Source organism: Salvelinus namaycush, chromosome 15, assembly GCF_016432855.1.
Source record: "Salvelinus namaycush isolate Seneca chromosome 15, SaNama_1.0, whole genome shotgun sequence".
In the NCBI taxonomy this organism is placed as follows: domain Eukaryota; kingdom Metazoa; phylum Chordata; class Actinopteri; order Salmoniformes; family Salmonidae; genus Salvelinus; species Salvelinus namaycush.
In genome coordinates this window covers 31,249,217-31,276,867 of record NC_052321.1, presented here as the reverse complement: position 1 = coordinate 31,276,867, position 27,651 = coordinate 31,249,217, and the positions used below count along the sequence as shown (strand labels likewise).

The following is a 27,651-nucleotide window of genomic DNA, read 5'->3' as shown; positions in this document are numbered from 1 at the left end:
CATCTCCAATCCAAAATTAAATCTAGAATCGGCTTCCTATTTTGCAACAAAGCATCCTTCACTCATGCTGCCAAACATACCCTCGTAAAACTGACCATCCTACCGATCCTCGACTTCGGCAATGTCATTTATAAAATAGCCTCCAACACTCTACTCAACAAATTGGATGCAGTCTATCACAGTGCCATCTGTTTTGTCACCAAAGCCCCATATACTACCGACCACTGCAACCTGTATGCTCTCGTTGGCTGGCCCTCGCTTCATACTCGTCGCCAAACCCACTGGCTCCAGGTCATCTACAAGTCTCTGCTTGGTAAAGCCCCGCCTTATCTCAGCTCACTGGTCACCATAGCAGCACCCACTCGTAGCACATGCTCCAGCAGGTATATCTCACTGGTCACCCCTAAAGCTAATTCCTACTTTGGCCGCCTTTCCTTCCAGTTCTCTGCTGCCAATGACTGGAACGAACTGCAAAAATCACTGAAGCTGGAGACTCACATCTCCCTCACTAGCTTTAAGCACCAGCTGTCAGAGCAGCTCACAGATCACTGCACCTGTACATAGCCCATCTGTAAACAGCCCATCCAACTACCTCATCCCCATACTGTATTTTTTTATCTTGCTCCTTTGCACCCCAGTATCTCTACTTGCACATTCATCTTCTGCACATCTACCATTCCAGTGTTTAATTGCTATATTGTAATTACTTCGCCGCCATGGCCTATTAATTGCCTTAACTCCCTTATCTTACCTCATTTGCACTCACTGTATATAGACTGTTTTCTTTTTCTACTGTATTATTGACTGTATGTTTTGTTTATTCCACGTGTAACTCTGTGTTGTTGTATGTGTCGAACTGCTATGCTTTATCTTGGCCAGGTCGCAGTTGCAAATGAGAACTTGTTCTCAACTAGTACCTGGTTAAATAAAGGTGAAATAAAATAAATAAAAAACAATCTGTAGTGTTGCACTGTGTTTTCTCTATAAAGAAGACAATAATCCAGTAATGGCTCTCTCCCGTTGACATACAGGACTCTCTGTCTCTTTATTTGGAATCCTTGGATGTCTGGTTGTATAACAGTACATTTAGGCCTCAGTTGTGGTTAGTGTCGTTTAAGGTGAGGGAGGACACTTATTTTTTTTCATGAGCATGGCCTTATTTCTATTAGAGCATGTTGGATGACGCTCATTCATATTCCATTCACCCAGTTCAATGTAACAGCGATAGGTTTAGGCTACTACATGATACTAACATTTTCCCTATACCCATCATGAGGTTGCTACAACCTAGCCTGTGAATGAAAGTTTACAACGTAGGTGACCACAGGTCGAGAGACATTTGAGGTGACAGACATTGACATTCAATAGCGTCTTGCACACTCTTGCCTGCATCTAGCTGATATAGGGTGTAATCCAAAGTTGCAAACAAGAGTTTCTATTGGACAAATTCAGGTATGTTTATCCCCGTTTTGTTCCGTTTCTTCAGTTTTAAGAAATGTTTTTTTAACAGAATCGGCGGAATGAATATACCCCTGATCACGCGTAAACAGAGTTCACTCTCGTAACAGCCACATTGTATTCCTTCTCTTCCCTTCACTTGTGGACTTCAATGCACAACACAGCTGTATGTGACCAGGAGAAAAAACCTTTCCAAGCCAAACCGCTACACACAGCCTACATTGTTATCACCATATTAACTATAGTAACGTCAAAGTCAGCATTGCTAATAGAACTAACGCATTAGTAAACTTGCTACAATCATGCAGTAATGTTATTGTACAGTCAGTAAGCAGTTACACCGGGGCGCCATGGTGGCAATAAATTAGTAATACCAAAAGCTTATCTTCCAGTGTTGTGTTGGAAACTCAGCTAGCTAACATAGCATCCCTCTGTTTGAGCAGGGTGTTTCAGTAGGCTAAACTAGCTGGCTGCATTTGCTAGCTAAGTAAGTGGAACTGAAAGTTAACTTTTTTTGGGGGGAGGAAATGTATTTGTTAAACTGTTCAACTATTGTCTTTCTCTCGCACTTTGAGTCAACTACTCACCACATTTTATACACTGCAGTGCTAGGTATCTGTAGCTGATGCTTTCTGTACTAGGTTAATTCTCTGGTCCTTCGATTGGCATGACAACATGTCAGTTCATGCCTCGAGCTCTGATAGGCTGGAGGACGTACTCTGAAAGATATAATTACAAGTCTATTGAAGGGGGTGAGAACCACGAGACTCCTATGTTTTGTATTGAGGTCAATGTACCCAGAGGAGTACAGAAACTAGCTGTCCACCGGCTACATCATGGTGCTACCCTACAGAGTGCTGTTGAGGCTACTGTAGACCTTCTTTGCAAAATAGTGTTTTCAATCAGTTATTTGGTGACATGATTATGTTTAGTATAGTTTTATCTAAAAAAGGATAACTTTAAGTTTTAACATTTTTATTTTTATGAAATTCACTGAGGAGGATGGTCCTCCACTGAGGAGCCTCCACTGTTTGGCCTGTGTTTCAACTCAGCCATCCACATTTACTTGAAGAACAGTGCAGATGCCAAGTTTGGTTGCAGAATGACCGTTTGTGCTGTTTGTTCCGTCATTCTGCCCTGTTCAAGTAAATGTGTTTTTGTTAAATTTCCTGTGGAAATTGTTGAAAGTCATCCTAAAAGTCATTAAAATCTGTATGGTTTGTTTTACTTTGCAATCATTGGGTTTTGTTTGACATACATTTTTAAAGTGAAACATCTGTTACGTCTCATTCTGTGACCGTGGAATTGCCCATGGCATAGATCATGTGACATACACCATGCTCTGGGAGTGACATAGACCACACCTTCGGGGGTGATATAGACCACACCCTCAGGGTTATAATTTACATATATCACACCCTCAGAAGCCAAATGAATAACCTGGTTAAATGACTCCAACCATGTATTCCACTAACAATCTGTCTTGTCTCCTTCTACAGGGAGCCGTGGTGAGAGACGGTAACGTTCCCTAGAAAGGGCCCAAACCCTGGCCGCCACGCCATGGCCCCTCGCAAGCGTCCAGGGCGGGGCCTCTCCGATATTTTCTGCTGTTTTAAAGGGAGTGATCACCCGGAGATCACCTACCGCCTTCGCCATGACAGTAACTTCATCCTACAGACCATGGAGCCCTCCCTGCCCATGCCGCTTGAAGAGGAGCTGGATGCCATGTTCTCTGAGCTGGTTGTACGTACTGTCCTTGGGCTGGGCCCAATGCCATGCTGAACTGCTGTCTGTCGCTCACTCACTCACTCATTCTATTGCTCTACTCTGCTTCTCTCGCCCATTAAAGGGATACTTCGGATTTTGGCAATGAGGCCCTTTGTCTAGTTAGAGTTGGCTTGAGAAACTACTTCTAACTTCCTTAATACTGGACACAGAGACATACAAATGGTATCTCCCATTTAATCTGACTCTGGGGAAGTAGACAAAATGCCTCATTGCCAAAATCCCAAAGTATCCTTTTAAGAGCTGCTGGTTGGTAGTTGGTTCAGCTCTACAGTATAGATGACTAAAGGGATCTTGCCATTTATGGCTGTCATTTATTATATGATTACAGTCGAATCAAAATCTTTCAGGACTGTGAAGTATTTAACTAGTTTAATCATATGTGGGGATACGCGGGTGGCCATGTTTGAAGGCGAAGCGGCCAGGTCTGCACTTGCTTTTCTTCAACTCTTTTCAGGGCCTGGCTGTGTGATTTGGACTCATAAATACTCACTAAGGGAGGAGCTCGCTTTTGATATATTTCCTCTGAAATACTTTGTTAGCTTGTTTCCAGCATAATCAATGCTTCTTCACAGCAATATAAAGGCATTTTATTACTAGCTTGAGTACACTAAAAAGGTTGAAGCCTGCTCCCTGCAAAGACATTTGCATTTTTGTCATATAGCAGACACTCTTATCAAGAGCGACAATTAGTTTGGTGAGACAACCTCAGTAAAGTAGTTATCGGCAAAGTCAGTGCTAGTCGGAGAAGACATTACTTTTTTGGGGCGCCGTAGGATTAATTTAAGATACTCTGTGAAGAGGTAGGGTTTCAGACATTCTCAGAAGATTGGCAGGAACTTTGCTGATTTAGCGTCAGGAGGACGCCATCTTTGGGGTGCCCTGACAGAGCATTGACTGGGCTGAGCGGGAGCTGACCCCCATAGGGGTGCGAGGGCCAAGAGACTAGAGGTGGCAGAATGGAGTGCTCGGGTTGGGGTGTAGGATTTGAGCATAGCCTGAAGGTAGGGAGGGCTAGTTTCCATTGCTATTCCGTAGGCAAGCACCATGGTCTTGTAGTGCAGGAAGAGCAGCTCTGTCTTGTCGGGGTTGAGCTTGAGGTGGTGGGCCGACATCTAAGCTGAGATGTCTGCCAGTGTGATGGTTCACAATGTCGAAGGCAGCGGATAAATCTAGGAGGATGAAAACGGAGAGTCAGCTTTGGCGGTGCGGAGAGTCTCCGTGACAGAGGAGAGCAGTCTCAGTTGAGTGAGCCGTCTTGAAGCCTGACTGGTTAGGGTCAAGAAGATCGTTCTGAGAGAGATGGAGAGAGAGTTGGTCAGAGACAGCATGCTCAAGTGTTTTGGAAAGAAAAGAAAGAAGGCATAACGGTCTGTAGTTTTTGACGTGAGAAGGGTCGAGTGTTTGTTTCTTGAGGAAGGGAGCGACTCTGGCCTTCTTGAAGTCAGAGAGGACGCAACCAGTAGTCAGGGATGAGTTGATGAGGGGAAGTGAGTAATGGGAGGTCTCCAGATATGGTCTGGAGAAGGGAAGAGGGGATGGGGTTGAGCGGGCAGGTTGCCGGGTGGCTGGACATCACTAGTTGCAGGATTCCATCTGGAGAGAGTGGGGAGAAAGAGGTCAAGGCGTAGGGGAGTTCTGTGAGAGTGGGACCAGTGGACTCAGTAGGCTGAGTGAATTAGGAAAGGATATCGTCAACCTTCTGTTCAAAGTGGTTAACAGTCGTCCGCAGAGAGGTAGGTAGGAGGTGGAGGATTAAGGAGGGAGGAGAAGGTGGAAAAAAGTTTCCTAGGGTTAGAGGCAGAAGAATGAAATGTAGAGTGATCGAAAGTGGCTTAATAGCAGATACAGAGGAAGAGAAGGAAGGGATATGTCCTCCGGAACTTTACTTTTCCTGCGTTTCAGCTCAGCTGCACGCAGCCCTATTCTGTAAGCTTGCAGTGAGTCACTCAGCCACGGAGCAGGAGGTGAGGGCCAAGAGGAAAGGGGACAGTGAGAGTCATAGGATGCGGAAAGGGAGGAGAGTAGGGTTGAAAAGGCAAAATCAGGAGACAGGAGAGAGAAGGATTTAGCAGAAGGTAGAGATGATAGGATAGAAGAGGAGAGAGCAGTGGGAGAGGGAGAGCAAAGATTGTGATGGTTGAGTGGGTAGGGTTAGAGGAGAGAGGGAGGGAGAGAAGTTGTGATCAGAGACTTGGAGGGGGGTTGCAATAATACAGTGTTTCAGATGAAGGAAACTTCAGAAAACTCAGAGGCCAATGCATCCTCTTTGTATGGTCATCACAGGGTCAACAAAGGCCCAGCGCTCATGCCTCTATAGGGATAGAGAATAGCTTCTTCCTAGTGCTCATCCTAATAATCCCAAGCTCTCTGTTATCCCCTTATTACTCTCACTATTGATCCATTAAAAGGTTAGCTGCCATGAGTGAGACATGCTCATCCTCATTTAGCTCTGCAGACTCCATTGAGAAGGGGGCCAGTGAGTGTCTGTGCAGGCATTGGCTACCAGTTCATGATGGTGCCTGTCCTTGTCCCTACCCAGCAGCAGCAGCAGCCAGCAGTACAGTCTGGCCCCTCGACTTGCAGGGCTTCCACGCGCTCCGCCGACCGAGTCAGTCGTCCCAGGCACTGGCCAAACAAGACAGAGAATCCATCTGCAGCCATCGTGTCCTGATTGGACCGCTCACAATGGGCCAAAACAGAGATGTCAAACAGTATCAGCTTAAAGTCCAGCATGGTAAACACCCCAGCTCTATGCCTCAGGATGAGGGAAATATGGCTTGGGTCATATTGAGTAGGCACGAAACGGAAGAAAACTGTCAAACGGGGAGGTGCCTTAATAGACGAGGGGATGTTGCCAAGCATCCACTTAGTTCATATTTGAAAGAAGAAGAGTAATACAGGATACATACAGAGAGCTGTGTTTTGTTATTTTCTTTTAAGTTATTGATATTACTTCAAAGGTCAGCAGAAAAATTATTTAGGAAGCTCTCTCGTTATCTCTAAGTTATTTCAGTCCTCCATTCCTTCCGTCCGTCCAGTGGTGTAGTGGTGCCTGGAAAAGTGGGTACTCTAATTTTGCCAGGAATTCCTCAAATGGCCCGACCAACAAAGGAAAGACATCCTGTCTTGTTTATTTAAGAAACAGTGACATACACTCTGAACGCCCTAAAATTATGAATCCCATATTGGTCTTTCACAGTCAGGCCAACCCAAGCTGTACTGTTCAAGTATGCTAATAGTAGTTCTACTATTGAAACAGGTTTTCGCTCTCAAAGTAACACTTTTTTAATAGAAAAACCACAAAATTGGATGTTCTAAGTCCATAACAATGCTTAAACCACATCATGAGACTACTTTTATGTTTGAGAGTAGTTACCCTTTTAATTCAAGTGCACATGCACCTTGCACTGTGGTTTAGTTAGCAGTGTTTCTGTAGCACATGAGTTTGCAAAACAAATGGTCACTGGATTGATGCAAATCATGATATCATTCTGCCAGGTAGGCATAAGCTACTTTGTAGCTACCTTTTGGGAAAGTCTTTCTATCTAGCAGAAGACGGTTAGGCCTATCATTAGCATCGCTATGTCTTTCCTGTTCCTTAATTGTTTGAAACTTGGACTTTTTTACTTCATATTAATGTCTTGCCTTGGTTCAAAGTAGCCTATAGCCAAAATCCCACTATAGAAATGTTGAGACAATTATTTTATAAGGAGCCGTTTTACTGGCTCCTGACCAATTCTGCTATTTTGTGTGACCGAAAACAGCATCTGGAGATCAGAACAGTGATCACTAACTGGTTTCTACTTCGAGTCAGCAGCTATGGACGTTCTGCATACTCCGACACAAGGCCCTAATCACCGGGACTCAAAATTGGATGAGATGGTGCGAAAGATGCAGACGAGCCGGCATCCAGAACAAACTTTGTTGACAAGTAAATAAACCGCCTCTAGGTACAGTCACTAGAGAACAAACTGGACGAGCTCCGTTTGAGACTATCCTACCAACAGGACCTGAAGAATTGTAATGTTCTATGTTTCACAGAGTCGTGGCTGAACACGAAGATGAATAATATACATCTTGTTGGCTTTTCCATACATCTTCAAGACCGGTTGGCAGCCTCAGGTAAGATGAGGGAAGGAGTGGTGTGTCTGTTAACTGCTGGGGCACAATCTCGAATGTTAAGGAAGTCTCAAGTTTTTGCTCTCCTGAGTTTAGAATACCTTATGATAAGCTGCAGACCATACTATTTACCAACATATTTTTCATAGCACTCTATTTATCAATGCAAACCAATGCTGGCACTAAGACCACACTCAACGATCTGTATAGGGCCATAACCAAACAAGAAAGTGCCCACCCAGAGGCAGCTCTTCTCATGGCCGGTGATTTTAGGTGCAGGGAAACTGAAATATGTTTTATTTCATTTTTATCAAGATATCATAAGTGAGACTACAGGCAAAACAATTCTAGATCACCTTTTCTCCACACACACAAACTTATACAAGGCTCTCCCCTGCCCTCCCTTTGGCAAATCTTACCATAACTCTATCCTCTTGTTTCCTGCTTACAAGCAAAAACTCAAACAGGAAGTACTAGTGGTCTGATGAAGTGGATGCTAAGCTACAGGACATCCGCACTGAGCTAATGGCTAGAGCTGCCGCTTTCAAGGAGTGGGACGCTAATCCGGAACGCTTATAAGAAATCCGGCTACGACCTCTGACAAGCTATCAAACAGGCAAAGCGTCAATACAAGACTAAGATCAAATCCTACTACGCCTGCGCTGAAGCTCGTCAGATATGGCAAGGCTTGCAAACTAACACTGATTACAAAGGGAAACCGAGCAGCGAACTGCCCAGTGACGCGAGCCTAGCAGACGAGCTAAATGCCTTATATGCTAGCTTTGAGACAAGCAACAATGAACCATTCATGAGCACCAGCAGTTCCAGACCATTCTCCGTAGCCGATGTGTTTCAAGCAGACCACCATAGGTTACCTTGGCGTTCTTGGGCACAGGGACTGTTTAAATTATTTTTGCCCCATAGCCTTGAAATGCTTTGAAAGGCTGGTAATTACTCACATCAACACCATCATCCCAGATGTCCTGGACCCACTCCAATTCACATACTGCCCCAACAGATCCACAGATTACGTAATCTTTATTGCACTCCACACTGCCCTCTGCCACGTGTACAAGAAGAACACTTATTTGAGAATGCTGTTTATTGACTACAGCTCAGCGTTAAACACCATAGTGCCCTCGAAGCTCATCACTAAGCCCTGGACCCTGGGACTGAACACTTCCCTCTGCATCTGGATTTCCTGACGGGCCAACCCCAGGTGGTGAGGGTAGGCAACAACATATCCAACACACTGAGCATCAACACGGAGGTGCCTCAAGGCTGCATGCTTAATCCCTTCTTGTACTCCCAGTTCACCCACGACTTTGTGGCTGCGCACGACTCAAACACCATCATTAAGTTTGCTGACAAAACAGGACAGTGGTAGACCTGATCACCAACGATGATGAGACAGCTTATAGGGAGGAGGTCAGTGACCTGGCAGTGTGGTGCCAAGACAACAACCTCTCCCTCAACATTAGCAAGAGCTGATCGTAGACTACAGGAAACGGAGGACCGAGCACGCCCCCATCCAGATCGACTGGGCTGTAGTGGAGTGGCTTGAGAGATTCAAGTTCCTTGTTGTCCACGACAACTAATGAATTAACACACACACACCAACAGAGTCGTGAAGAAGGCACGACAACGCCTCTATCCCCCTAAGGAGGCTGAAAAAATATGGTATGAGCCCTCAAATCCTCAAAGTTCTACAGCTGCACCATTGAGAGAATCTTGACTGGCTGCATCACTGCTTGTTATGGCAACTGCTTGGCATCCGACGCAAGGCGTTACAGAGGCTAGTGCATACGGCTCAGTACATCACTGGGGCTGAGCTCCCTGCCATCCAATCCTCTATACCAGCCGGTGTCAGAGGAAGGCCCAAAACATTTTCAGACTCCAGTCTGGAATCATAGACTGTTCTCTCTGCTACCGCACAGCAAGCGGTACCGAGGCACCAAGTCCGAAACTAACAGGATCTAGAACAGCTTCTACCCCCAAGCCATAAGACTTCTAAATAGCTACCCGGACTATTTATCTAACTATCTGCATTGACCCTTTTTGCACTAACTCTTGACTCATTACCTACACTGCTGCTACTGTTTATTATCTCTCCTGTTGCCAAGTCACTTTAGCCCCACCTATATGTGCATTCTGTATCTACTCGTGCCCTGTGTTTTTATATTTTACATTTATTTAACTAAGGGAGGGCCAAGCAAGTCATTTAAGAACAAATTCATATTTCCAATGACGGCCAGGAAAAAGGCCTCCTACGGGTACGGGGGCTGGGAAAATATATCCAAGTTATCGTTACTCATTGTTTATTTATCCCTCGTTATTATTTTTTCTATATTTTTTTCAATTTTTCCCTGCATTGTTGGGAAGTTCCCATAAGCATTTTCCTGTTAGTCTGTCTGTTGTTTATGAAGCATGTGACAAATGAAATGCGATTTGATCCAGTCCAGACAGGAATTCTGATGCATTATAGGTGTTGTCATAGAAATGGGGTGTTGTCTGGTCACGCGTAATGTAATAAATAATCCTTTGATATCCCACTTGGCAGCCGTCCTGTCTGGAATCTGTCCAATGGTATTCTATGGGATGTCAATAATGATGTGATATTGCAGGGACAATGGATGTTTGGCTGTAAGTGGTCATGATTATTGACAGACATACAGAGGGACCAGACAGCGGTATCAATGGCGCTGCAGGCTGGTTTAGATGTTGGGAACAGCAGACACATATGGATGGGCATACACACACACACACACACACACACACACACACACACACACACACACACACACACACACACACACACACACACACACACACAGAGCATTCATAGCTGTCCTGTATGGCTCAGTTGATAGAGCATGGCGCTTGCAAAGCCAGGATTGCAGGTTAATTTCCTTGGGCCGGCCACCCATATGTAAAATATATGCACACATGACTAAATCACTTCGTATAAAATCATCTACGAAATATAGTGTGTGTGTATAAACTCAGCAAAAAAATAAACGTCCTCACTGTCAACTGCGTTTATTTTCAGCAAACTTCACGTGTAAATATTTGCATGAACATAACAAGATTCAACAACTGAGACATAAAGTGAACAAGTTCCACACATGTGACTAACATAAATGGAATAATGTGTCCCTGAACATATGGGGGGTCAAAATCAAAAGTAACAGTCAGTATCTGGTATGGCCACCAGCTGCATTAAGTACTGCAGTGTATCTCCTCCTCGTGGACTGCACCAGATTTGCCAGTTCTTGATGTGAGATGTTACCCCACTCTTCCACCAAGGCACCTGCAAGTTCCCATACATTTCTTGGGGTAATGGCCCTAGCCCTCACCCTCCGATCCAACAGGTCCCAGACGTGCTCAATGGGATTGAGATCCGGGCTCTTTGCTGGTCATGGCAGAACACTAACATTCCTGTCTTGCAGGAAATCACACACAGAACGAGTGGCATTGTCATGCTGGAGGGTCATGTCAGGATGAGCCTGCAGGAAGGGTACCACATGAGGGAGGAGGATGTCTTCCCTGTAATGCACAGCGTTGAGATTGCCTGCAAGGACAACAAGCTCAGTCCGATGATGCTGTGACACACCGCCCCAGACCATGATGGACCCTCCACCTCCAAATTGATCCCGCTCCAGAGTACAGGCCTTGGTGTAACTCTCATTCCTTCGACGATAAATGCAAATCCGACCATCACCCAGGTCAGACAAATCCGCGACTCGTCAGTGATTAGCACTTTTTGCCAGTCCTGTCTGGTCCAGCGACGTTGGGTTTGTGCCCATAGGTGACATTGTTGCCGGTAATGTCTGGTGAGGATCTGCCTTACAACAGGCCTACAAGTCATCAGTCCAGCCTCTCTCAGCCTATTGAGGACAGTCTGAGCACTGATGGAGGGATTGTGCGTTCCTGGTGTAACTCAGGCAGTTTTTGTTGCCATCCTGTAACTGTCCCGCAGGTGTGATATTTGGATGTACCGATCGTGTGTAGGTGTTGTTACACGTGGTCTGCCACTGCGAGGACGATCAGCTGTCCGTCCTGTCTCCCTGTAGCGCTGTCTTAGGTGTCTTACAGTACAGACATTGCAATTTATTGCCCTTGACACATCTGCAGTCCTCATACCTCCTTGCAGCATGCCTAAGGCACGTTCACGCAGATGAGCAGGGACCCTGGGCATATTTCTTTTGGTGTTTTTCAGAGTCAGTAGAAAGGCCTCTTTAGTGTCCTAAGTTTTCATAACTGTGACCTTAATTGCCTACCATCTGTAAGCTGTTAGTGTCTTAACGACCGTTCCACAGGTGCATGTTCATTAATTGTTTATGGTTCATTGAACAAGCATGGGAAACAGTGTTTAAACCCTTTACAATGAAGATCTGTGACGTTATTTGGATTTTTACGAATTATCTTTGAAAGACAGGGTCCTGAAAAAGGGACGTTTCTTTTTTTTGCTGTGTGTGTGTGTGTACACACTACCGTTCAAAAGTTTGGGGTCACCTTGAAATGTCCTTGTTTTTGAAAGAAAATTCAATTTTTTTTGTCCATTTTAAAATAACGTCAAATCGATCAGAAATATAGTGTAGACATTGTCAATGTTGTAAATGAGTATTGTAGCTGGAAACGACAGATTTGTAATGGAGTATCTACAAAGGCGTACAGAGGCCCATTTATCAGCAACTATCACTCCTGTGTTCCAATGCCACGTTGTGTTAGCTAATCCAAGTTGATCATTTTAAAAGGCGAATTGATCATTAGAAAACTCTTTTGCAATTATGTTAGCACAGCTGAAAACTGTTGTTCTGATTAAAGAATCAATAAAACTGGCCTTCTTTAGACTAGTTGAGTATCTGGAGCATCAGCATTTGTGGGTTCGATTACAGGCTCAAAATGGTCAGAACTTTCTTCTGAAACTTCTCAGTTTATTCTTGTTCTAAGAAATGACGGCTATTCCAAACTAGACACTCTAATGTACTTGTCCTCTTGCTCAGTTGTGCACTGGGGCCTCCCACTCCTCTCTCTATTCTGGTTATAGCCAGTTTGCGCTGTTCTGTGAAGGGAGTAGTATGGACAAAAAATATACTTTTCTTTCAAAAACAAGGACATTTCTAAGTGACCTGTAACTTTCGAACTGTTGTGTGTGTGCACACTGAGTATACTAAACATTAGGAACACCTTCCTAGTATTGAGTTGCGCCCTAGTCTATGAGCCTAATTAGGGCATGGGTGGGCCTTGGAGAGCATACGCTCACCCACTTGGGAGGCAGCCCCACCAACAGGGGAGCCAGACCCAGCCAATCAGAATGAGTTTTTCCCCACAAAGGGGTTTTATTACAGACAGAAATAAGTTTCATCAGCTGTCTGGGTGGCTGGTCTCAGACGACCCCATAAGTGAATAAGCCAGATGTGGAGGTCATGGTCTTGCGTGGTTACACGTGTTCTGCGATTTGTGAGGCCGGTTTGACGTACTGACAAATTCTCTAAAATGACATTGTAGGCGGCTTATGGTAGAGAAATGAAAATGTAATTCTCGGGCAAAAGCTCTGGTGGATATTCTTTCAGTCACTATGCCAATTGCACGCTCCCTCAACTTGAGATGTATGTGGCATTGTGTGACAAAACGGCACATTTTTGAGTGGCCTTTTATTGTCCCCAGCACAAGTTGCACATGTGTAATGATCATGCTGTTTAATCAGCTATGCCTCCCCTGTCAAGTGGATGGATTTTAATTGCAATGGATACATGCTCACTAACAGGGATATAAAAAAAAAAGTACACAATTTGAGAGAAAAGTGCTTTTTGTGCGTATGGAACATTTGTGGTGTTTTTATTTCAGCTCTTGAAAAATGGGACCAAATATACAGTTCATTCGTAAAGTATTCAGACCACTTTTCTTTTCCCACATTTTGTGACGTTAGTCTTATTCTAAAATGTATTGTGGCGTACAGAAGATCAGCCACCAGGGGGAGACTCGTCGAGGCCTGGTGACAGACGGCGTATACGTCACGATGCGATGACCATCTGCTGGACGTGCCAGGTCTCGACGGGCTCTCCGGCCAGGACTAATTGGGACTGATTGGGGATTGGTGTGTAATCAAAGGCTGATTGCTCACCAGCTGTACAAGTCCCATAAAGCTGCCAGAAGGGCAGCACACAAGGGCTAGAGTGGGGGAGAGAAGGACTCCCGTATAGTTGGGGACGGTACCAGAGGTAACAGGAGGGAGTTCAGTTTTGATCCCCACAGGCTACAGCTAGACCCGGAGCCCAGAAGACGGTATCCCGGAGAGGGTCTCATGGGGGAGACCTTTTCTTTTGGCCGATTATTTTAATAAACATCTTTGAAACTGAGCTAATCCTGCTCTGTGTGTCTGATCTGTGTAAACGTTTTGACCCAACCCCCTGCGGGCAATCTGACAACGTGGTCAGATCAGGGTTGACTTTTACTCAGCATGGACGAGTTGATAGCTCAGTTCATCCGGGTCCAACAAGCCCAGCAGGCGGTTCAGGAACGAACGCTGGAGGAACAGCGGCTACAAAACGTCCACCTCATTGAGGAAATCAGGAAGTTACAAGGAGGAGCGTCTACTGAATCACATCCAAACCCATTTTTAATCAATCTAACAGAAGATGACGACATCGAAACCTACCTCTGTACGTTTGAACGGACAGCGCTACGGGAAGGATGGCCTAGGCAGAAGTGGGCCAGTCTCTCGGGGAAATGCCCAAAAGGCGTATTGGGACCTGAACGATGAACAGGTGGCTAACTACTACAGACTCAAACAGGGAGATACTCAGCCGCTACGGGTACAGCCTGGCCCATCGGGCTCAGCTATTCCACAACTAGAGTTTTGCAGCCGACACATCCCTCCCGAGTCCAGATGAGCGACCTACTACGCGTCACCAGGGGATGGCTCCTAACCGACGTACCCACCCTCTCCATCCTAGACAAAGTGGTCCTGGATCGCTTCCTACGGGCACTACCCCACAACATGAAGAGGGCAGCGAGTCTATGCGCGCCCCAGACCTTGGAGGGCCTCCTGGAAGCAGTCGAGACGCATCAGAACACTCAGGCTCTGCTGAGTGGTAGCCGGGCTGAGTCGGCGACCCATTCAAGAAGTCGGAAGGACAGCCCCACTGCTGGGTACCCTGAACAGTCGGCAGGGCCAAAGGACCGCAAACCCTTGTAGAGACGGCTGGGGTAGAGCCGACACGCCACCGACGACCCCAGGTAGTTGGAGACCAAAGGAGTTTTGAGGGTGGCACCCATGTGCACATGGCCTGGAATTTCCCGGCTTGAGAGGAGTCGATGCCATCTGCAAGTCCCAGAAGCGAGGTGAGTCACGCAGTGAACTACGTCACCTCCTGTTGGGCACACCACGAATCAACTGAACCCATGGTCCCGGTGAAGGTTGACGGACACAACACGGAAGCTCTATTAGACTCCGGAAGTATGGTTACCCTTGTAACCACGAGCCTGCTGAACCAGGAGACCGAATGGAGTAGGGAGATGTCCATTTGCTGTGTTCACGGGGACACAAAGCGGTATCCAACCGTATGCGCCAACATTGTGACGCCACAAGGGAACTGCCAGATGATGGTGGGTGCAGTACCAGAGTTGCCGGTACCTCTCCTAGTGGGACGAGATTGTCCACTGTTCGCGGCCCTGTGGGGGCACGAGCTGAGGAAGAAGGTACGAGCCGTAAGAAGACGAGAGCGAGGACGACCCATCGCCTGTGTGACCCGGAAGCAAACGGTTGAACAACCTGCATCTACGGGTCCGGAGTCAGTCGGAGGGGGTGCCGGAACCCGACCCCCCCCCCCCTGGAGAACCACGGGAGGAAGAGCCTCCCCCTCCTCGATTTCGAGGGGCCAGTCGAGACACCCCCTGGGGGCCAACTGAGGGGACAATTCGGGACGGCCCAGTGGGAGGACCCTAACTTGAAATCCGCCGCAGCCCAAGTGATAGCGGTGGATGGACAGCTACTTCTGGGGGTGAGTGACAGGCAATACCCCCATTTCCAAATCAAGAATAACCTTTTGTATCAGGTGTCGCGCCAACAGGGGGAACTTCGAGAGGTGTTGTTGCTTCCCCGACGGTACGTGGGAACTGTTCTTCAGCTGGCCCACATCCACCTGTTGGGGGCGCACCTGGGAATGGAGAAGACCCGGGAACGGATCGCCGCCCAGTTCCACTGGCCCGGGATGAGGAGGGCCGTGGAAAACTACTGTTACAGCTGCCCGGAGTGTGAAATGACTGCCCCAAAGGCACACTTCCGAAACACACTGGTCCCCCTACTGATCACCGGGGTGCCCTTTGAACGCATCGCCATGGACATAGTGGGACCCCTGGTAAAAACAGCATGAGGACACCGGTACATCCTGGTAATCGTAGACTATGCCACCCGGTATCCCGAGGCCATTCCCCTATGTGCGGCGGTGTCCAAGGGAATCGCTCTGGAGCTGTTAAAACCTCTTTAGCCGGGTGGGCATCCTGAACGAGATCCTGACAGACCAAGGTACTGAGTTTATGACCCACCTAATGAAAGATTTGTGTGCTCTCATGCAGATCAAGCAGATCCAAACCTCTGTTTTTCACCCACAGACGGATGGGTTCATCAGGGCGGTTGAATAAAACGCTCAAACAAAATGCTGTGGAAGGTCATCGAGCAGGACGGGAAGAACTGGGACCAGCAACTACCCCACCTAAATCTTCTCAATCCGAGAAGTACCCCAGTCCTCCATGGGGTTTTCCCCTTTCGAACTCCTCTACAGGAGGAGGCCACGCGGCCTACTGGACCTCGCCAAGAAGGTGTGGGAAGCCCAACCGACCCCCTTATGCAGCGTGGTAGAGCACGTGGAGATGATGAGGGAGCGGATGACAGCCATATGGCCAGTCGTGAGGGAACATATGGAGAAGGCCCAACGCGCCCAAGCCCAGGTCTACAATCGGGGACACCAGCCCTGAGAATTCCAGGTGGGAGACAGGTGGGTGTTGGTCTTAACCCCCCCCCCCGGCCGAAAGTAAGTTCCTGGCAATATGGCACGGGCCCTACGAGGTGATTGAGAAGCTGGGAACTGTCAATTACCGCGTACGGCAGCCCGGGAGACGGAAACCTCAACAGGTTTACCACGTGAACCTGTTGAAGAAATGGCACGAGAGGACAGCCTTGGCCGTGTTATGGTCGGGATGCCAACAGGATGCCAACAGTACCAGTGGTGGTCCCGAGCAATGAGGACCTCGACCCGGCCCAGAAGCAAGAGCTCAGGGAGCTCGTCGATCGGAACACGGCGGTGTTCTCCGAGAAGCCAGGCCGCATGACCCTCATTGAACACCACATCCGTACCCGGCCCGGGGAAATGGTACGAAAGAGGCCATATCGGATTCCGGAGGCCCGAAGGAAGGCCGTGAAACAGGAAGTGGAGGTTATGCTGAGGATGGGGGTCATTGAAGAGTCTCACAGTGCATGGTGCAGCCCCATCGCGTTGGTGCCCAAACCGGACGGTAGCCTGTGCTTCTGTAATGATTTCCGCGGTGTGAATGGCATAAGCTTGTTCGACGCCTACCCCATGCCGAGGGTGGATGAGCTCATCAGCCGCTTGGGAAAGGCCCGGTACATCAGCACCCTTGACCTGACCAAAGGATATTGGCATGTACCGTTGGCAGCCTCCTCCCGGGAGAAGACGGCGTTTTCGACACCAGACGGATTGCATCAGTACTGTCCATATTTGAGATTTTTGGTTCCAACCGCCCTGTCTTTGTGAGACGCAGAGTAGGTGAGCTGATGATCTCCGCATTTGTATTTCCCACCGTGAAGCATGGAGGAGGTGGTGGGATGGTGTGGGGGTGCTTTGCTGGTGACACTGATTTGTTTAGAATTCAAGGCACACTTAACCAGCATGGCTACCACAGCATTCTGCAGCGATACGCCGTCCCATCTGGTTTGCGCTTATTGGGAAGATGTTTTTATTTTTCAACAGGACAATGACCCAACAGACCTCCAGGCTATGTAAGGGCTATTTGACTAAGAAGGAGAGTGATGCTCCAATGCTGCATCAGATGACCTGGCCTCCACAATCCCCCGACCTCCACAATCCCCCGACCTCAACCATTTGAGATGGTTTGGGTTGAGTTGGACTGCAGAGTTAAGGAAAAGCAGCTAATAAGTGCTCAGCATATGTGGGAACCCCTTCAAGATGAAGCTGGTTGAGAGAATGCCAAGAGTGTGCAAAGCTGTCATCAAGGCAAAGGGTGGCTACTTTGAATAATCTAAAATATATTTTGATTTGTTTAACACTTTTTTTGGTTACTACATGATTACATATGTGTTATTCCATAGTTTTGATGTCTTCACTATTATTGTATAATTTGATCAATCTACTTCCCATCTTACTCACAAAACCAGTTTGAAGTCAGAAAGCGAAAAATATATATATTTAGAGAAATCACAATGCCAAGATCATTCAAAAACACTATCAGCTTAAAATGATCGTAATACAGGTTTCACATCGATCAAGAAATATTTCATAGTCCCTCTTCAATCAATCAATTTTATTTTTTCAATTTTATTTTTATTTTTTATTTTATTTTATATAGCCCTTCGTACATCAGCTAATATCTCGAAGTGCTGTACAGAAACCCAGCCTAAAACCCCAAACAGCTAGTAATGCAGGTGTAGAAGCACGGTGGCTAGGAAAAACTCCCTAGAAAGGCCAAAACCTAGGAAGAAACCTAGAGAGGAACCAGGCTATGAGGGGTGGCCAGTCCTCTTCTGGCTGTGCCGGGTGGAGATTATAACAGAACTATGCCAAGATGTTCAAAAATGTTCATAAGTGACAAGCATGGTCAAATAATAATCATGAATAATTTTCAGTTGGCTTTTCATAGCCGATCATTAAGAGTTGAAAAACAACAGGTCTGGGACAGGTGGCGGTTCCATAACCGCAGGCAGAACAGCTGAAACTGGAATAGCAGCAAGGCCAGGCGGACTGGGGACAGCAAGGAGTCACCACGGCCGGCAGTCCCGACGCATGGTCCTAGGGCCCAGGTCCTCCGAGAGAAAGAAAGAGAGAAGGAGAAAATTAGAGAGAGCCAAGATTTTCAAAATGTTCATAAATGACAAGCATGGTCAAATAATAATCAGGAATAAATCTCAGTTGGCTTTTCATAGCCGATCATTAAGAGTTGAAAACAGCAGGTCTGGGACAGGTAGGGGTTCCATAACCGCAGGCAGAACAGTTGAAACTGGAATAGCAGCAAGGCCAGGCGGACTGGGGACAGCAAGGAGTCATCATGCCCGGTAGTCCTGACGTATGGTCCTAGGGCTCAGGTTCTCAGAGAGAAAGAGAGAACGAGAGAATTAGAGAGAGCATACTTAAATTCACACAGGACACTGGATAAGACAGGAGAAGTACTCCAGGTATAACCAACTGACCCTAGCCCCCCGACACATAAACTACTGCAGCATAAATACTGGAGGCTGAGACAGGAGCGGTCAGGAGACACTGTGGCCCCATCCGAAGAAACCCCCGGACAGGGCCAAACAGGAAGGATATAACCCCACCCACTTTGCCAAAGCACAGCCCCCGCACCACTAGAGGGATATCTTCATCCACCAACTTACAATCCTGAGACAAGGCCGAGTATAGCCCACAAAGGTCTCCACCACAGCACAAACCAAGGGGGGGCGCCAACCCAGACAGGAAGATCACGTCAGTAACTCAACCCACTCAAGTGACGCACCCCTCCTAGGGACGGCATGAAAGAGCACCAGTAAGCCAGTGACTCAGCCCCTGTAATAGGGTTAGAGGCAGAGAATCCCAGTGGAGAGAGGGGAACCGGCCTGGCAGAGACAGCAAGGGCGGTTCGTTGCTCCAGAGCCTTTCCGTTCACCTTCACACTCCTGGGCCAGACTACACTCAATCATATGACCTACTGAAGAGATAAGTCTTCAGTAAAGACTTAAAGGTTGAGACCGAGTCTGCGTCTCTCACATGGGTAGGCAGACCGTTCCATAAAAATGGAGATCTATAGGAGAAAGCCCTGCCTCCCGCTGTTTGCTTAGAAATTCTAGGGACAATTAGGAGGCCTGCGTCTTGTGACCGTAGCGTACGTATTGGTATGTACGGCAGGACCAACTCGGAAAGATAGGTAGGAGCAAGCCCATGTAACGCTTTATAGGTTAACAGTAAAACCTTGAAATCAGCCCTTGCCTTAACAGGAAGCCAGTGTAGGGAAGCTAGCACTGGAGTAATATGATCAAATTTCTTGGTTCTAGTCAGGATTCTAGCAGCCGTATTTAGCACTAACTGAAGTTTATTTAGTGCTTTATCCGGGTAGCCGGAAAGTAGAGCATTGCAGTAGTCTAACCTAGAAGTAACAAATGCATGGATTAATTTTTCTGCATCGTTTTTGGACAGAAAATTTCTGATTTTTGCAATGTTACGTAGATGGAAAAAAGCTGTCCTTGAAACAGTCTTGATATGTTCGTCAAAAGAGAGATCAGGGTCAAGAGTAACGCCGAGGTCCTTCACAGTTTTATTTGAGACGATTTTACAACCATCAAGATGAATTGTCAGATTTAACAGAAGATCTCTTTGTTTCTTGGGACCTAGAACAAGCATCTCTGTTTTGTCCGAGTTTAAAAGTAGAAAGTTTTCAGCCATCCACTTCCTTATGGCTGAAACACAGGCTTCTAGCGAGGGCAATTTTGGGGCTTCACCATGTTTCATTGAAATGTACAGCTGTGTGTCATCCGCATAGCAGTGAAAGTTAACATTATGTTTTCGAATAACATCCCCAAGAGGTAAAATATATAGTGAAAACAATAGTGGTCCTAAAACGGAACCTTGAGGAACACCGAAATGTACAGTTGATTTGTCAGAGGACAGACCATTCACAGAGACAAACTGATATCTTTCCGACAGGTAAGATCTAAACCAGGCCAGAACTTGTCCGTGTAGACCAATTTGGGTTTCCAGTCTCTCCAAAAGAATGTGGTGATCGATGGTGTCAAAGGCAGCACTAAGGTCTAGTAGCACGAGGACAGATGCAGAGCCTCGGTCTGACGCCATTAAAAGGTCATTTACCACCTTCACAAGTGCAGTCTCAGTGCTATGATGGGGTCTAAAACCAGACTGAAGCATTTCGTATACATTGTTTGTCTTCAGAAAGGCAGTGAGTTGCTGCGCAACAGCTTTTTCTAAAATTTTTGAGAGGAATGGAAGATTCGATATAGGCCGATAGTTTTTTATATTTTCCGGGTCAAGGTTTGGCTTTTTCAAGAGAGGCTTTATCACTGCCACTTTTAGTGAGTTTGGTACACATCCAGTGGATAGAGAGCTGTTTATTATGTTCAACATAGGAGGGCCAAGCACAGGAAGCAGCTCCTTCAGCAGTTTAGTAGGAATAGGATCCAGTATGCAGCTTGAAGGTTTAGAGGCCATGATCATTTTCATCATTGTGTCAAGAGATATAGTACTAAAACACTTAAGTGTCTCTCCCGATCCCAGGCCCTGGCAGAGCTGTGCAGATCCAGGACAGCTAAGCCCTGGAGGAATACGCAGATTCAAAGAGGAGTCCGTAATTTGCTTTCTAATGGTCATGATCTTTTCCTCAAAGAAGTTCATGAATTTATTACTGCTGAAGTGAAAGCCATCCTCTCTTGGGGAATGCTGCTTTTTAGTTAGCTTTGCAACAGTATCAAAAAGAAATTTTGGATTGTTCTTATTTTCCTCGATTAAGTTGGAAAAGTAGGATGATCGAGCAGCAGTGAGGGCTCTTCGGTACTGCACGGTACCGCAGGTTCATGACAGTGTCAGGCACAGAGATGCCTAATAACCCTCTAACACAGTACTATGTTCCTCTTTCACCTTGCAGGATGAGCTGGATCTGTCAGGGAAACACCGGGAAGTCATGTTTGCCCTGCCAGCTGAGAAGAAATGGCAGATGTACTGTAGCAAGAAGAAGGTAAGTTTAAGGCCACTTGACTAGTAGTTAGTATTAATGTAACCTCATGTGTTTTGTTTCTGTTTGTATTGTGTCTGCGTGTGAGAGAGAGTGTGTGTGCATCTCTCTTGCTCTCTGTGTATGTTAGCTACAGTATCCAGAGGGAATGTCTGCTGAGTGCTGCTAGTGTGTGGGAAATATTTTCAATTGAAACAAATAAGAGCGGGAGGGACTCAACACAAGCCCCCCCCCCCCCCTTCCCCTTCCAATCCCCACCTCCGTGCCCTTGCCCCAATTCCGTTGAGTCAACACATCAAAGCCCTCCCCTAGTGTTGCAGCACTCTAATAGGAAATTAACCCTAACGTTGGAGTTGTGCTGTTCCTCATTAATGGATTGGATACATTTCCTGGAAGGACGTTCTCATCGGTCCTGGCCGACTATAGCTGATAAATATGTGAATACAGAATCCTGGCTGTCTTGCCAGATTAAAGTACACACTGAGGTCCAGCCTGAATTTAAAATGGTGAGAAAAAAATTAATTTAATCCAATCTATACCCAATAATAACAAAGTAAAAACATGTTTTTAGAAATTGCAAATGTGCTGAAAATGAAATACAGAAATATCTAATTTGCGTAAGTACTCACACTCCTGAGTCAATACATGTTAGAATCATCTTTAGCATCGATTTAAAGCGATGAGTCTTCCTGGGTAAGTCTCTAAGAGTTTTCAACACCTGGATTGTACAATATTTGCACATTATTCTTTTTAAAAAATCTTCAAGTTCTTTCAAGTTGGTTGTTGATCATTGCTAGACAGCCGTTATCCAGTCTTGCCATAGATTTTCAAGCCGATTTAAGTCAAAACTGTAACTAGGCCACCAAGATGTTGTCTTGGTAAGCAACTCCAGTGTATATTTGGCCTTGTGTTTTAGGTAATTGTCCTGATGGAAGGTGAATTAATCTCCCAGTGTCTGGTGTAAAGCAGACAGAACCAGATTTAGCCTGTTTGCTCTATTTTGTTTATTTTTATCCCCAAAAACTCCCTAGTTTTTATACCCTTAACATGATGCAGCCACCACCATGCTTGAAAATATGAAGAGTGGTACTCAGTGACGTGTTGTGTTGGATTCAGGACATGAAGTTCATTTTTTTGCCACATTTTTTGCAGTTTTACTTTAGTGCCTTATTGAAAACAGGATGCATGTTTTGGAATATTTTTATTCTGTCATTTAGGTTGGTATTGTGGAGTAAGTACAATGTTGTTGATCCATCCTCAGTTTTCTCTTATCGCAGCCATTAAACTCTGTAACTGTTTTAAAGTCACCATTGGCCTCATGAATCAATCCCTGAGCAGTTTCCTTTTTCTCTGGAAACTGAGTTAGGAAGGAAGCCTGTAGTTTGTAGTGACTGGGTGTATTGATACACCATCCAGTGTAATTAACTATGGTCAAGGGGATATTCAGTGTCTGATTTTCTTTTTACCCATCTACCAATAGGTGCCCTTCTTTACGAGGCATTGGAAAACCTCCCTGGTCTTTGTGGTTGAATCTGTGTTTTGAAATTCACTGCTCGATTGAGGGACCTTACAAATACAATTGTATGTGTGGGGTACAGAGATGAGGTAGTCCATTCAACTTATTATGTGACTTGTTAAGCACATTTTTACTCCTGAACTTATTTAGGCTTGCCATAACGAACAGATTTAATACTTATTGACAGCTTTTCATTTATTTTTTATTTGTAAAAATTTCTCCAAACATAATTCCACTTTGACATCATGGGGTTTTGTGTAGGCCAGTGACACAATATCTCTATTTAATCCATTTTAAATTCAGGCTGTAACACAACTACATTTTGAAAAAGTAAAGGTGTGAATACTTTATGAAGGCACTGTAAACTAGAGGGTTTTATCTAGAGAGGCGTTACATGGAATTGACTTAATAAAGGAGAGGGTTTGACTGAATGTGAGTTCCCCCTGGTCTGTGACAGCTCTGTAAGTGGTTGGTTTCTGTTGTCTGGCATGTCCTGCACTGTAAGATCTCGTTAAGAGAGAGTGCTGCCATAGAAACACCAATGCAGCTGCTGTCTGTTGATCAGTAGGCAGCTTTCTTCTCAATGGTGGGCGCTGAGTGGCATGGCCAGTAGCCAATAGCAGGTGCAGGGCCCTCTGAGCCCAGGTAGCTTATACACTTCCTGTTTTTTACATTCCATTTCCTGTCCAGCTTACGCTCTCTCATTGTTCCATTACCGGGGTCAACGTCTTGTCTCATTAACTGTGTGGATCTCACCTTGTCTGGGATCCAAATTGAACACTGCTCTGTTTTTCACTATTGTTGATCAGACTAGTGAAATTAAGCAATATTCAGTTGGGATTCCAGGGTAGATCTCATCGTCAGTTGGCCGGAACCTTCCAGCCATGATAACTGCCAAGGTGGTCAATGTGGGGTAGCAAGTGCTCTGTGTTCGCTGTGATGTCTTACTGACCTACAAAGCGAGCTCCAAGCTTACCAGTCTTCCAGTAAGTACTGGGAGATATAGCAGCACAGTGCTACATTTCACAAGTGGTCACTACTACTGTCCTCATTCCTGCTGACCCTCTCCTTAAGTCGTCCGCATGCTTCCCAGCTGAAACATTTCAGAAGAATTTGTGCATATATTATAACTCCATTTTGTGATGTTTTTGACTTCGGTGAGGGTTTTTTTCAGCTTTTCGGGCACACATTTTTTCTGGAGGCAAGCCCAAATTCTGAGCCAAAGTCTACGTACCTTAATCTGTGATTAGACAACAGTAGGGATTCTTCAATAAAGTTTTCATGCACAATTTTTTCTTTGAGAAATACTGCACCAAACATCATAGATGTAAAATTGCACCACTAAGATCTCATCGGCAAAAACATCAAAATGAATGACCGATTTCTTGAGTTATCTTGGATTAATACCGACTGTTTTGAGGAAGTGTATACTGGCTACGGCATCTCAAAATGGACAAACAGTACTATTTCCGCTTTTTTCTTGTTTTTCAAGCGAAGGTCTTTTAAGAGAGTATGCAAGCACTCTCGTTCTGTGTGGCTGGTTGAGTACGGCTAGGCACCAACCAAACTGAAGCATACTTTTAATAAAGATCTACTAAACCCAACTATTTTAATAAATTCTGCTGTCTGAAATATAGCCATCTCTGAAATATAACCTGGTTTCATCCTTATCTCATTGCTCATGTGATGAGGATGGATGGGAATCTGGGTAACTAACACCTCATCAGGGAGAGAGGGGGAGTGCTCCAGCTCCTTTGTTTTCACAGATTTATAGACCCCTTTAATGGGATATTGTGTTGACCATTGCTAAGCCTGTGAGAAAAGCCACACACTCATTTCACTAGCCCAGTCTTTGGTGTGCTGGTGTTAGTGTTTGGTTTTTTAGTCTGGGAAGCTTTGGGAAGTGTGGGTGGGCAGCTCACCCAGTAGCCCATTAAATCTGCTTACCTAACCACTCCCGTGGGGACCCAATAAAGGCTTCAATTATGAGGTGCCAGGGGACTGGACAGTATACGCAACTAGGACACTGAACAGGAAGAAAGAATGAATAGAATCATTTCTCTTTTGAAATGATTGTGGAAGAATGTTTGAAAGAACTTGTGCATTGAATGCTGGGCTTGATCCTGGTCAGTGTTGGCCAAACGTACGCTGTGATTTAAAGAGGAACAGTAGCAGTTTATAGCCTAAACATAGAAAATTACCCAATTGCAGTAAATGTACGATGGCATTATTTCAGATCATTAACCTTTATACAATACAAATACTACCATCTGTTGAGAACCCGTAACTAAGGAGGGAAAAGGCATGTACTGGACATTACTCTAGACTGTTCATGCTCAGCCAAAACCTAAGACAAAATGGACGACTTGAGCCTGCGATACACAGGGGATTTATAAGAATCCCTGAGATTAGGCTGCACAGCAACCTTATACATTCTGTGAGACTGAGAGCCAGGTGAGAACCAGAGAGTACATATCTGGTGTGGTTGTTATGATCCCAAAGGGAGACTAGGCTGGAAATTAATGAGGGCAGTCCAGCTCACATACTCCACTGTCACTGGAAGAAGTTGAGCAGCAATTACACGCTAGTGGGTCAGGTTATATAGGGGTCATAAGGCCTTGGAGGTATTCTCTGTTCTCAGGCTATGCACTACTTTTCAATACAGGGTTTGGGTTTTGTCTGGATAATGATATGATGACATGATGGTCAAGGGAAATATACTAAAAGTTTATGTGGTGTGGAAGGAATGTGTGTGTGTGTGTTTTATGTAACCCTTTGTCTGTCTGTCTTTTCCGTTTCAGGAGGGAGAAGAGAGCAAGGGTGCGACTAGCTGGCCAGAGTTCTATATCGACCAGTTGAATTCCATGGCTGCTGTAAGTATCCTTCTCCCCTCATCAAATACCCAACCTGTACTTGGCAAATATAGCTAACATTGCAGATGCAAAACAATAACATACAACAACCAACCATGCAGACATGCTGTAGTGTAGACAGAGCCATGTGATTTTGGTGTTGCACTAGCCACTATATAGAGTAGACCCTCTATTTTATGGGTATCTCTCCTTGTAAAAGCTTATGGTCTGATGCTAAATCTGTGGAAAGTTTGAGTAAAACAAATTGATTTTACCCCCTAATTTATAGTTTTGCCTGGAGGGTGTGGGTGGGGGGGGGGGTCTGTGTGTGTCTCTGATAATGCTACGTATTTCTCACATATGTAAATAACTGTGAAACCCTCACAGTTTATATTAGGCAAATCTGCAGTATAATAATGACCTTTTATTTAACCTGGTAAGTTATTGAGAACATATATTTTTTAAATTATGAGCTGAAAAGGCTTGTCCACCTGAACATGCACTATTTGACAAGCTGATGACGTTAATCTATGGTCCCTTAATGGGATCTCACACCCTGGAGTTGTGTGTTAAATCTCCACATACTTCCTCTGGTTTGGAGGTAGTAGTCCTGGGGGGGATCCCTATAGGCTAATTTAGGATGTTTTCACAGGGCAGTGGAGTTACAGTAGCACTAGGGCTGGCAGGTGTGAGATTCTGGTTGGATCCCTAACTTCTAACTGTTACCACAGGGTGTAGCCTGCTCCAGACCAAGTAAAGGAAATTACTTCCAGTCATGTATCAGTGAAGGAGCTGCTGGTGGTCTGCTGGGATAATAGGATAAGAGCTGCCTGCTGGTGGTCTACAGCCAGGGATAGTAGCTTACTGAGCAGGTTCCTTCCCAGCACTGTGAATCATAGGTCTGGTGGTCAAAGTTCTTATGGCCTGGAAAAAACAGAACCATAACGGTCCTAGAACGGAGCCTTGAAGGACACCATTTTGAGTTTTAGTGAGCACATTGTCATTGAGTCGTCTTGTCATCACCAGAGGAAGACCCTTATTGCTTTGGAAATGGAGGATGAGGAAGAGAGGAACAAGACCATAGAGAGCTTAAAGACAGCTCTAAGGACACAACCCATGAGGTAAACCAGTGACATTCACACACTCACGCTCCGTTTAATGCTTACTTGTTCTCGTATGCATGCATTCAATTATGATGTGTGCTATGTATGTGTTTGTGAAACCGAAGGCTGAAATTGAAGAATTGGATAGCCTTAGATCACATGAGATCGAGTTTCCTTTTCTTTAATGAGATATTAGTTATGACTTATGCTCGAAATAGAATATGAGTTTAAGTCATAACAGATTTTGGCCGAGAGTGATTTAGTGAGTCTGCTATTTTCACAAAGTAGGTTGAGTTAATTCACTGTGTTCAGTCTCCAAGTCCATTAATCATCATTAGAGTGACCTAATATGATTAATCACCAGACTAGGCTTTGTGTTGAGAGCCATTCAGACCCAGTTCCAGTCCAAACACCACTGCATTAATATGATATTTCAGCTCTATAGACCACACCGCGTAGACTAGTCTGACACACGTGCACGTATGCAAGCACACACACGTGAGGTAAAATGTCTTCCCCTTAAGGTCCTCCAGAGGTTAGGTCTCCTTCTCACCTTTCACCTCTAACGCCTCCCAGGGGTCATGGTAGTTTATCACCAATGAGCTCTCTCTGTTTTCCTCCATGCCTGTTTTATTGTGCTAAATGGCGCTTGTCTGCTGGCTAAAGATGTTTATTTGTCCTCTGTTCTTGTTTTCATGGAATGAAAACTGCAATTCCACTTGCTTACATTGAACACATATGCACACCGAAAGCACATGCAAACTCTTAGTTTTGTTAAACAAAGTGAAGTTACTGTAGAGGGCAACAAAGTGATCAAACTCTCTATAAATATAATTTA

At 45.5% G+C, this 27,651-nt stretch overlaps 1 protein-coding gene across 5 annotated transcripts in view; it reads left to right on the top strand.

The window, feature by feature from the left end:
* LOC120060421 (disheveled-associated activator of morphogenesis 1-like) overlaps positions 1-27,651 on the top strand; it is an 86,629-nt gene that overhangs the window by 32,198 nt on the left and 26,780 nt on the right. For 3 of the 5 annotated variants that reach the window (XM_039009731.1, XM_039009732.1, XM_039009730.1), the window contains exons 2-5: positions 2,958-3,201; positions 21,256-21,345; positions 25,660-25,731; positions 26,737-26,831. In XM_039009731.1, the coding sequence (XP_038865659.1) occupies positions 3,019-3,201; positions 21,256-21,345; positions 25,660-25,731; positions 26,737-26,831 (440 nt within the window). In that variant the 5' untranslated portion in view covers positions 2,958-3,018. Of the gene's footprint in view, positions 1-2,957; positions 3,202-21,255; positions 21,346-25,659; positions 25,732-26,441; positions 26,832-27,651 lie in introns of those variants that run through there. The other 2 variants (XM_039009733.1, XM_039009734.1) reach the window with 2 other exon arrangements.